Below are 12,177 nucleotides of genomic sequence, written 5' to 3' on the forward strand. Positions count from 1 at the left end.
TAAGGAAAGTGTTTTTTAACCTGCTATTAATCAGCCAGCATAAATCCTGGGCTTTGATTTCAAAGCTGTTGAGATACGATTTGACTGCCGTTTCACTATGATATGCTTCTCCATTCAACTACAGATTCAAGAGATTGAAAAAAATTCTGACACTTTCAAAAAAATGTCGTATAAAAGCCAAGTCTTTTGAAAGTGAGCGAGTGCACATGTGCAGGGAGAGTGGAATTAAGAATCTCCCTGAAATTCATCTGAAAATCTTATCCAAACAAGTGACCTTTTTGAAGCTCTTAGGTGATTATTCTCCAAAGATCCAACTGTCATGTTCAAGCTCATGTTATTGCCATTGAATAATGGAAGCAGAAGAGCTCAGGAAATAATATCAATAGTTAAAAAGAAGTTTTTTAGAGGCTAATACTCTTCAAATGGATGACAGCACTGGCAACCTATTCTGGTACGTGACAGGCTGTACAAGGCAAACACACACACTCATCCTCATAGGAAGTCAGTGGGCTTTTCTTTCTTACCTCATTTTTTCCATCTAAAAAATTAGTGTGAAGTCAGAATGTATCTGCATCCTGTTAATGTAATACACTTACAAGTCATCTAATTATTTTGCAGAGTGGTTTTATTCAGAGCATTCCTAGCTCATGATGCATTTACTAAAGTAACAATCATTTGACAAGCGTGGACAAAAATAAGTAAACCGATAAAACTATTCATGTCTGTTCACTCTGCATTAAAAAAAAAAAACAAAATATGAAAATAATTAAAGTTTTACTAATCCAAGTAGAAATAATTCCAGCATATTCCCTAAGCAAAAACTTGGCAGGAAAAATCTTGCCAAGTATTAGAGCAAGCAACACAATGCAAAAGAAAAAAGTATGCATAGATTTTGTACGTTTTTTTCCCTGCTCTAGAATAGAGCACAATACTGTGCTCTATGTTTGTCAACATGATTCTAAGAAATAACTGCCTCATTCCCACTAAAAATCTATAAACCACCAAAAAAATTGCATCGGAATGCCAGCAAGTAAAAGAACATCTTGTCTGACACACCATTGTCTGTACAACTGTGCAAATAGGAACTACCTATAGATTTTCATTAAGAGATGCTGGGGTTTTAAATCCCCCTAACTCTTCACAAGTACATTTACTAAGCAGGGTTGTCTTTTTTTCCCCCCCTCTTTTTAAATGGTAACAAAATGGGATAGAAGGAGAAGGGGGAAGAAAATGGGAAACTCAAAAGTGTCGAGTGAAACAATCAAGGGATTCACCAAGTATCCATTATAAGCCACATGAATAGCACCCAATTATTTATTACTAATGTATTCTGAGTGTATGTCAGTAAAAGGCAGAGTATTCTGCATACCTCACCACAAGGCAATGATTTTTGCCAGAAGATAATTAATCACTTTCACACTCTCTAAAATGCAATGAGTTCAAAATGGGGGAAACATTTGTTCCATTTGTCCTTCTTAGTAGTTTACGTGCAAGCAAACTTCAGAAGATGGAAAGTGAGAATCCCCTCCCCACTTCCTCCCTGTACTTTCTGAATCATCATGCTGGCTCCTTCCCAGTTGTTAATAGCTCAATTTCCACACATGAAAACAAAAACCTTCCAAAAGCCCCTCAAATATTTGATGGTTGACTGCTGCCTTCACAGTCATAAAATGATGATTTTTCAAGAGCTGTCATTCATGAAAAAAAAACAACTATGTCCCTCCCCAACCCAAAAGCTCAACCCATATATAATTGTTTTCAGTGGGATTTTTATTCTCTCATTTGGTGAAACATTGATAGCATGATCAATTAAATCTCCATCTTGTATTTTTGTATTAGGAAAACAAACTTTATGAGTTCGAAAATGGTGAAGAGAATTGCATTAGAAGAGCTATTTAGACAATAACATTGTTTCTGGGTAAAACACAAAACCAAAAGCATTGTTTCCACACTTCTTGTCAGCCTCACATCATGTTCTTCTTCAGAGATGACACATCACTTGACCAATGCTTACCAGTTCTTAGGTTATATATTTCCCACTGCTGTCAGTAACTGTCATACTCTGGCTGCACATTCCTCCCAGGAATCTTTACATCAGGTAATTTCTGGTCACATGGTTTTCCTATCATGTGTACTTTGAAGTTAATGTTACATAAAGGGTTTTAATTTAAAACCTCTTCACACCTGGAGACACAGATGCCTTAAATACCTGGATTTCTGAGGGGAAAAAATGTTAGAAGAACTGGAAACCCACAGGACAAGGAGGAAAGTAAATCTCCAACAGCTGAGTCACTTGATGTTTCCACATCTTCAGGCAAAGGGTCCCTCCAGCACTTTGGGACCCCTAGTTTTGGTTCTTAATGCACCCAGACCACTGTGACCAACTTCATTAGAAGTTCCACAGTTCCAAGGCAGAATTGAACAGCACCTGAATAATAATTTTCTTTCTCACAAAAGCCCCGATACCTGACCTTAATCTGACTTACAGTTCCAAGAGAGGCACCTAATTTTTCCTATATTAAAAAAAGAAAAAAATTGACTCAGTTTGTAAAAAATAGTTTTAAGAACTTTTTATAAACATTTCTCTTTTATTAGAAATCATTCTCTACTACCTTAAGAGAAAAAATCCTAATCTTCTATGGTTTTCCAATTTAATTGATGATACTAAAAAGATAACAAGTGAAGAAGATTTTATCCAAAGCAGCACAACACATTTCAGAGCAATGCCCTACTCTCTTAATTGGTTATTTATGCTTTATCAGAATGTGACCATTTTAACCAGACCCAGCAAGAACTATTTTAAAGCTGTCCTACCTTGCAGTAGAACATGCATATGTTTATGTAAGTAAGTACGTAAAAATAAAGTTTACTTTGCACTGATCAACGTATTACTTTGTATCTCTTTCTGCTTTTGGAAGTTTCCCATTAGCATCATATGTGGCAAGGGCTTCTTCCTAACTTGACATAGAAATTCTTAAATATAAAACACTGTTCTCAGGCCACTTATTTCTCCATATTAATTCCACTTCAGAAACGGGCTTTATATTTACTGCTGGGCCATCAATGCTTTTACTACTAAGCACAATTACTGAGCAGTAAATGTGAAATAAACTACTATTTTGCTGTACTGCTGTGGTCTTAACCCCAGCAGCATTCATTAATTTTCATGGCTTCATTACTGGAGATCCTGGGCTAGTCACAGATTTGCAGCGGTTTAAGCGTTAGCTCACAATTGGAGGTTAAATTTGAGACACTTATTTTTATCAGAAGCAGATTACCACCTTAGTTTAGTCAGGGGTAAACCAAACAAACACACCACACACCAAGCCCATAGACAAATGGATTCCCATGGGGTAAAAGCAAGCATGAGCTTGCTTACACAAACTTCAGCATTCACTGCCGGGCAGGAGCACACACAGGAACAGTTGCCATGGAATAGGAAGGGTAGCTAATTGACAGCTCTAGTTAATTACCCAGCACAAACTCTCTTGGCTGCCCACATGCTCTGGGCAATACTACACTGGTTACCCCAGCAGATGGTGAGTGCCCACAGGGCTGGTGGTGTTCCAGGTTTGGATTCCCCAGTCAGTGGTTCTACTCACAACAGGAGCTGAGTTCAGAGCAGCCCTGCAGCACTTTCTGGCAGCCCTACCTGAAGCCCCGCAGATGATCTGTTTATGGAGAGAGGAAGGGATTTCCTCCTCACAAATTGAAGGGAAACACATTTCCAAGCCTCGAGAGCCACTCACTTAACTTACAGCCTCGTCATCTTGGAGGAGGGCAGAGTGCAAACACAGCTATTAAGCAGCTTCAATGTTAATAAAGTTAAATGGTTTTAAATAGAACATCTGGCATCAGCTGTTTCCATAAGCTGTTTTTATTTAAGTTTCCACCATAAAATACTGGACTTCTCAGCTATTTTCACATGTAAACCTGAATGCCAAATTTGGCTATCTTTAAAAAAAGTTGTCCTAGGAAAAACTGTAAGAATTATTCACACGCTTTCTGGTTTGGCACTTTATTTGGTACGTAACAGGCTGGGAGAGAGCTAAGCACAACAATATTTTTGCAACACATTTTGCAGTGGAAATTATTTTTTAATAAAAGCACTCTTATTGCAGTCATTTGCCAGTAGTAATCACTAAATTCAAAAATAGCAAATCTTCAAATGTTTCCACAGGTACCTTGGTACAGACGTAGATTTTTCCCTTTACAATGGTGCAAACTCTGAGGCAAAGTGGGAGAGAAAGAGACACAGCTGCTGCAGTATTGACAAATAAAAGCTGTAAAACCATGGGTCAAGCTCTTAAAAAACCCAACACTTAAACACCCGCACCAAAAACACTCACAAAAAAACCCCCAAAAAACATAGGGCAAAACCAGACCACAGAACACTTCAGAACTTGGTATTTGCAATGCCATCTCACACCCCAAAAGCCACCATGAGCTTTTGACACTACTCTCAGGCACACAGATTAAGAGCACTGTGCGTCTTCAAATTCCTAAGTGTCAACTCCAAAAGGCAGCTCTGACCTGCCCCAGTCATGTCTACCAAGTCCAGGCCCCTGCCCACTCCAAATCAAAATCACACAGAGGGGTAAAGAGCTCATGAAGCCTCCTTGTCTAAGGCAAGGGAGCCACTGCTATGGATGTTGGCTCTTTCTCAACTGGAAGGAGTGTCGGTACAGTTTCCAAGACAGGGGCACATGAAGAGCAAAACTCTTCTTCCCTTTGATGGACATTTTCAGCACATCTGTGAAAGTTAACACTATCCAGTATTGCAACCTTTTTTTGTAGGCTACTTACCTGAAGGATCTCCATCTAGACTGGAATGAAGCTGTAAGGTGCACAGACTGCAACCCCCACTTCAACTAGACACAGTAAATTGTGATCGCTCGAATTTCTGTGCTTACTGTCACACTCCAGAGCCCTCCTAGACAGCACACACCAAAACAGGGCACCACAGGTGTTTTCAAAAGCTCACATACACCTTGCATTTTGTGTCTTTTGGTGCAAGCAAAGCAGCTTGCAGTCTCTGACCTCAATGTATGCAGAAGAGATTTACTTCTATACCATCAAGCCAGCTTTAAAGCTGAAACTCTGTAAGAAAACAAGCCTTAGCCTGCAGTAAAACTTGCTAAGTTTGCTATTATTTGAAGATTTATTTTCTAAATACATTTTATATTCACAAATCAGTATTCATTTTTTAACTACGAAAGTAGTAGCATTTTACCATTAGTAGGAACTTAATTTGTCAAACATCTCTTCATAAGATACAGTGTCAAGGAGATCCACTGACAAGAAACTCTTATCTCATAACTGGTGAATATTTTTCATGGTGGAACTTTCAACTGTTAATTGCCTCCATCCTGCTTTCAGAACACATCCCTCAAAGTCACATGTCTCATTTGTCAAGCCTACAAAATATACACACATTTGTGTAATTATTTTGATTACACACTCTGGAAGCAGGAATGCTCAGAGATGCCTTGCCAATTGTTCTGTGTAGGGAAACCATATGGGACCAGTAATTTTATTTCATTTTGCTGTCAATGGTTATTGCAAGATAAGTATGAAAATGAATTACTACAGTTCCACATAAAGATTAATTTCAATATTTTACCTAATCATTTCTTTATAAAAACATCAAAATTATATCAGGATTAAAAAAGCTGCATAAAGTTTTGAAAATATAGGTAGTAATAGTTATGGCACTCAAACTTTGTGAGGCAATTAAGAACAGCATCAACTTACTCATCCATAAAAACCAATGTATTTCTTCAGAAATCACCATTTATTCTTCAACAGTAAAGTTTTAGCTAAATATCTACTTCAAAATGTGGTTCAACATCTCAATCTGATACATTTTAGACTGGAATACTGCTACCCTGTAGAAATTCTTACACCTTCCAAAAATTACCATAACCTCTCAGCCCAGGTTTTTTAGTTTGATGTTTCTAGGGAGCTGTTTTACTTGTGTTTTTGTAGGGTTTTTCTTGCTTTGTTGCATGTTTTTTATTGTGACCATCAGTTGCATTTTTCAGATTCAGCATTTCATCAGACCTAATAGCTAAATATCACAGAAACCAAAATATTTGGGTGGACTAATATATTCTTCAATATTTATTCTTTATGAATAAATAATGTCAATAATGTCCTGTTTGTAGCAACACAGTGACAATCTTTCCCCGGTACCTCCTTTATTTTTCTTGTTGCTGGCACTGAGAAACATAGAAATGACACCAAGATAAAACACAAAGAGAAAGCTATGAGAAGTCAAGAACATTTTCCAGCCATGAACAAACACAAATACATTCTTTTTAAACTAATATAAAATCAACATAGAATATGCTACATTTTAGTACTGCTTCAAGAAATAAGCCATACTACTTTTGTAAGACAAAAACTAAATTAATTTTCAAATGCCTCCTCAACTTCCTTATGTAAACAAGTGACAAAAATTTTTCATTCTCACAATTGTGCTATTTGAAAAGTCTAAGAGGGAAACAGTACATAAGCAGGAAAAGAATGTTAGAAATCCTTGCCAGACTCCATTGCCTCCAATAGATTCTGAATCAAGCCCAGAATGAACAGCACCATCAAGAGGGAAAAGGTCTGTCAGGGGGCTCACCCAGCCAAAATGGCTTGAGATTGAGTGTCTAGAAGGAATGCAAAAACATTAGTGCTGAAGCCATTTATCAGAAGTACTTTAAAAGAATCTGTCCTGAACGGAAGTCTTGAAAACATATTCCCTGAAGAAATTGTCACTGCTCCTGGCATGCTGTCCAAAGAAACTCATGTTCTGCAATTTAGGACTGTGTTACCTTGTGGGCTACCATGCGGTCCTGTTAAGACACATACACAAAGAGAGCTTGAGCAATTATATGGCAATTTAAACACACCAGCTTCTTGACTATTCTTGCTTTCTCTGTAAAACCTCAAGGAAGCCAAGGAAAAGGAGCTTGACCTGCCACTAATACCTTAAAGCAGCCAGCCCACCTAAGCAACCTCCACTGTGTACTATGCCACACAATTCAGCATCCACAAAGTAACTTGTGTTGGAAGCAAGAAAAAAAAACAAACAGCTAGGGAACACAACAAGCAAGTGAGCCATGAGCACAACCCTGACTTGAAAAGAAAAGTTGTTTCCCTACATTCTCCTATTGACCCTTTTGCTAGTTGCAGCACCTTCTGCAGGGGCAACCTCATTATTTGGCCAGATGTTCATCCTGGCTCTTCCAAAACAGCCCCCATATAAAAACAACCTGACTTTTCTGAATCTCACAGCTGTTCTCAAAGGTGCAAATGGCAGCAGGTAAATTGCAGACCGCAGAGCAGTCCAATCCCATGTTTCAGTTATAGCTCCAGGGTACAAGAGCGTGTGTGTTGGCCTTTATCCTTCACTAGATAGAAGTTTTGATTCTGCTGGAGTGGACAACAACTACTAAAAGCCTTTTTTCACTATATTCAGTAACAGATAAGTTTCTTATACAGGTTACACATACACATTATAAATCTCCAGCAACTGCACCATTCTCTTCTTTCCTTTTGAAGAAAAATTCTTCATGTTTTCTGCTGTGCTCATCCAATTCATCCCAGAGAAAACAAGCACCTATAGCCTTTCAAACCAATCAAAATTTTTAAGACTTTGCTTCCTGCTTGTTTTGTTTTATTTACAAGTCTCCTTTCAACAGTGTTTAAAAAGAAAACCTTCATTATTTTTCTGGGATGAACAGGAAGTTTTGGCAAAAACGCTGCAAACAGGCAGCTTACAGGACATTCTAGCCACTTTGAGTAGGAGTTTCCACAGCTAAGGTTCTAAAATTTTAAAAATGCCATGAATACCCAGCTACTAAAGCCTTCATTCAGAGTTCAGCAAGCTTCAGTGACCCTGATGAGCACAGCAGCTTTGGCACGGCAGAAAGGCAGGTCCTAAAGTAGCCTAATCTCAGAAAATTAAAAGCTTTGAAGATTAAGAGCAGGACCTTGAAATGACCCAGACAGAAAAAGAGAGAGACTAAATCGTTTCTGCATCCAGTCCCTCCCAGACAGCAGACTGCTGTTAAACTCCCAAGGTCTGCTGCCAGAAGCTCCAGCTCAGTGTTTTGGTCTCAGAACTGCAAGGCCCAAAATGGAGTTTGATTTGCTAGAAATACAGGACAGAAGAAGCCATTACTGACTGTATTTGCCACCCCATGTGTAGAATATTCCGTTTTTCTGAATAAAATCACATAAGCTGTATTTACCATCAAGTAACAACGTTAAGTCCAACAGAGAAGCTTATCCCACATGCTTCCAAAGCTCTGATGGTTCTTATATCTCCTTCTCTAACAAAACGTGGACAAAAATGAGATGCAGAAATCCATCCGAATCCTCACCACTACAAAACTTCAAGCAGCAGTCCCATGTTTTTTGCTTTTTTGTTGTTTTTTTTTCTTCCTCAGGATAGCCATCACAGAGAAAATTATAATTATGTTTCAGGAACAATTCATATCATTGATTTTACATGATGAAAAGAAGCATAAAAATAGAACAAGGTGGCGAGTAGCTTGCCATTTCAAAAGAAAAGTCTGGCAGGAAAAGAACCAAGTGGTCTAACTTGCCAGATTGCCTGGCAGTGTCAATTTGCTACAGTGGGGTGTTAAAAGCAGTGAAGCTAAAATTACCAGAATTATCACAGACACACCAATGGAACTGAAAAAATTGTGACAAATTCAAAATGCATTGCTACAAAAAAACCCCCCTTTATAATTACCTGCTTTCAAATCATTATAAAGTTAGGTGGAAATACGAACCTGTTCATTCTAGTGATTTTTATCACCTACGCAAAAAGCTGAAAATTATATCAACTTCTACACTCAATACTCCTATTGCATAGGAAATGAGGCACAGTTCAGCTTGTATTGGCTACTCAGTCTATCATGGAACTCTCTTCTTTCTAACTGGTTTCTAACAGAATAGATTTTATCTTGTAATGATTATAAAACATGCTCCAAACTGGTATGTGTGAATGAGACATACACAAATGCACACAAGAATATCTGGAAAATACTGTTTAAAATTTTTCTTCACATAAAATAATCTTCAGAGGCACACTTCAAATTTATAAGGCATATTCATCAAAGGCAAGACTGTAATCAGAAGAAGTGGAGAAGTATAAGCAAAAGGGCTGTATCTCCTGCTCTTAAACTCTGACTAACTGAAAATTCAGTTAAACACACCCATAAAATAATCACAACTATCCAGTCCAATACAGTAAGCAGAAAGACAAAAATAGACTTAGACTTTCTGTTCAGTTTACATGGTAAGTAGGACTATCACCTGGAAGGTTCAGAATAGGAAAATTCTTCAAAAGAGCCTATCTGCTATGTGCATTTACACAAACACACACTGATGCTAACTTTTGCTCTCACTTTCAGTTCTCAAAACAGATTATGGAAAGCTGTGTCATAGCAATCTGTGTGTACCAGCGATAACTAAATAAGAAAAAAAAAAGCAAGAGGAGACTATTCAAAAAACAACCTGCACCCAAATCCCTTGGGCTGGGATTCAATTCCAGGAATAAAAAAGAAACCAATACAGGTCTCCAAAAATCTAAATGGAGGACCAAACTATCGAGGCAAAATAAATCTAGTTTATAACTTCAGGAACACCACCCCAATATAATCCTCCACATGACCAATATCATAAGAAAGATCTCAGAATTCTCCAAACAAACCATCTACATTTATCAAATTTCAAAGAACTATAACATCTTATTAGACAAATCAAGATATTAATATTCACAGATTTCTTTACAATGTCATATTTTAGAGGAACTGTAAGTGTGAACGTAGAGAGGAGTCATAAAATTCTTAATCATACAAAGGGACATATATACAGGCATACAAGGGAAAGATTTTTATCTTTTCTGTTCCTATGCTCACCTGAATATATGAAGTTAACCACATGCTTATTTATAAAAATTTAGTAAACCTTTACTTACCCAGAATCCTCCTGGAAGCCTTCTAATTCATCTCTTTGCTCTGCTAGGGTGGATTCTAGATCCAGATAGGTACCATTATGAGACAATTGCAGGGTGCAGTCATCAAGCTGCAGAACAAAATTCAGACCGTTAGATTAGAGCAGTCTTTCTCTCTAACATTGCCTTCCCATTTTCCAGGTCCCCAGACAAGATTTCCCTAAAACAAACATGTTGGGAGCAAGTAAGAAAAGTTTTTGGCAATTTATGCAATCCCAAACCCATGTTCCCGAGGCCATGCTTGCTCACAACAATATCAACAAAACTACAAACACAGTGAAATTTGTTAGAACATAGAAAAGAAGATTAGATGGCTTTAGCAAATGCAATACAGAAACACAAGTTAATTTCAATGTGTGTCTAGGATATAAAATACTGCTCTCTGTTCTTACAGTACAGATGTAAGTAGAGCTTCTGAGCCTCTGGATAAAGATAGTAGGAAGAAAGAGCTGTTTTGTGAGCTACTGAATGGCTCCTATGAGGATAGATATAGCCAAGGGACAGTGTAAAACATGGCAGCCAAGAGTTGGGGTCCTGCAGTGAGAGGGAGTACAGTCAACCAAGTCCCAGATCTTTCTGTCATTCTGCTTTTAGGGCCAGGCACTAACCAGCCTCAGAGGGTGCAGATACAACATTTCTAGGCACTGGGTGGGGGGAGGACTGGAAACATGTGCCAACTTCCGACTAAGGTACTGAGGTAATCAAGGACCAGACCTCAAAGCAGAAATCTGCCTACTATGGTGCTCAAGAGGGAGGGAGGGAGAAATTAATAAACAGTCTTTATTTATTTTCTGTCTTCCCTCATCTTCCCCATCATTAATTGTTGCAGTTAAAAAGAGACAGATTTGACCCAAGTTAGAAAAGAAATTTTCTGGGGTTTTATTTGCAGGGTGCTCATCACAGTAGAAGATCTAGGATAAATCATCCCAAAACTCTGGCTAACTCATTGACCAGGAATACAAAGAAATGACTGATCAAGAGGAAAAACTAAAGAAGCTGGAAGAAGAGCTAGAAAGGTACATGAGCTCCTCTCTCACCATGACATAACTCAGTGTCAAATAACAAATGATGAGGGAAAAAAAGCCTTCCAGGGCAGGAGAACAAGACAACATTTACCAAGGGGCAAGTGAATGTACAGGGTTGTCCTGCCTCACCACTAGGGAGGTAAGTGACCATCTGCTCAGAGAATCCAGCCCAGAAGCATAAAAATGGACATCAGTGAGCCCAGTTGAACATGCTGCTGGGGACCTTCATGTGCAGCACTGCACCGCAGGTCCTTTTGTAACTGCTTCCAAGCTCACAAATATAGTAATATCTAATATATTTGTAGATATCTACACAAATATCTACTCTAGATGTGTTGTGCTACTAGATATAAAATCCAGTCTGACAGCCAAACAGAACAGAGAACCATTAAGGTTGGAGAAGGCCTCTATGATCATCAAGTCGTATTGTCAAGACAGCACCAGCATGTTAACCACCAAAGCATGCTCCTCCATGCCACATCCAGGTTTTTTGAACACTGCAGGGATAGCAATTCCACCACATCCCTGGAAAGCCCGTTCCAACACCTGGCCACTCATTCAGTGAAGAATTTTTTTCTAATATCCAATCTAAACCTCTGCAGGTGCAACTTGAGGCCATTTCCTCTTGTCACAGAATCATAGAATGGTTGGGATGGAAGGAACCTTAAACACCACCTACTTCCAGCCCCCTATGCCATAGTATTCCAGCTGCACAATGGGTTCTAGCTCCTCCTGTTTGTTGCTCATGCTGTGTGCATATGTGTAGAAGCACTTCATCTGGGTGATCAATCTGGCTGCCTTTTCAGGGGAAGAAGGTCCAATTCCTGTTTCCAATTCCCAGGTGGTTCTGCAGTTTCTAGCACATCAATAACCCTTGCTGCTGCACAGATCTCTGCCCTCTACCACTAACAAGACAGCAGACCAAAGGACCTCATTAGCACAGTCTCTCAAACAGTGGCATGTTGCCTCCAGGTCTGCCTTCAGTGATCGTGATTTTGTCCCCTCACCCCTCCAAAGCTTGTTTCAAGTTCTCTCACTGAATGAGACCTGCTAACTCCTGTGCAAACACCCTTTCCCCCTTTGAGAGACATATACCGTCCCCTGCCAGCAGGCCCAGCATCATGATCAAAG

General features: G+C 38.8%; 1 protein-coding gene across 5 annotated transcripts in view; it reads right to left on the reverse strand.

The window, feature by feature from the left end:
• Nucleotides 1-12,177, reverse strand: part of FHOD3 (formin homology 2 domain containing 3) — a 374,111-nt gene that overhangs the window by 324,570 nt on the left and 37,364 nt on the right. For all 5 annotated transcript variants that reach the window (XM_066185497.1, XM_066185488.1, XM_066185478.1 and 2 more), the window contains exon 2: nucleotides 9,986-10,092. In XM_066185497.1, coding sequence (XP_066041594.1) covers nucleotides 9,986-10,092 — 107 coding nt within the window. The remainder of the gene's footprint in view (nucleotides 1-9,985; nucleotides 10,093-12,177) is intronic.

The sequence above is a fragment of the Chamaea fasciata genome, unplaced genomic scaffold, assembly GCF_029207755.1.
Source record: "Chamaea fasciata isolate MVZ Bird 193981 ecotype frontalis unplaced genomic scaffold, bChaFas1.0.hap1 SCAF_1, whole genome shotgun sequence".
In the NCBI taxonomy this organism is placed as follows: Eukaryota; Metazoa; Chordata; class Aves; order Passeriformes; family Sylviidae; genus Chamaea; species Chamaea fasciata.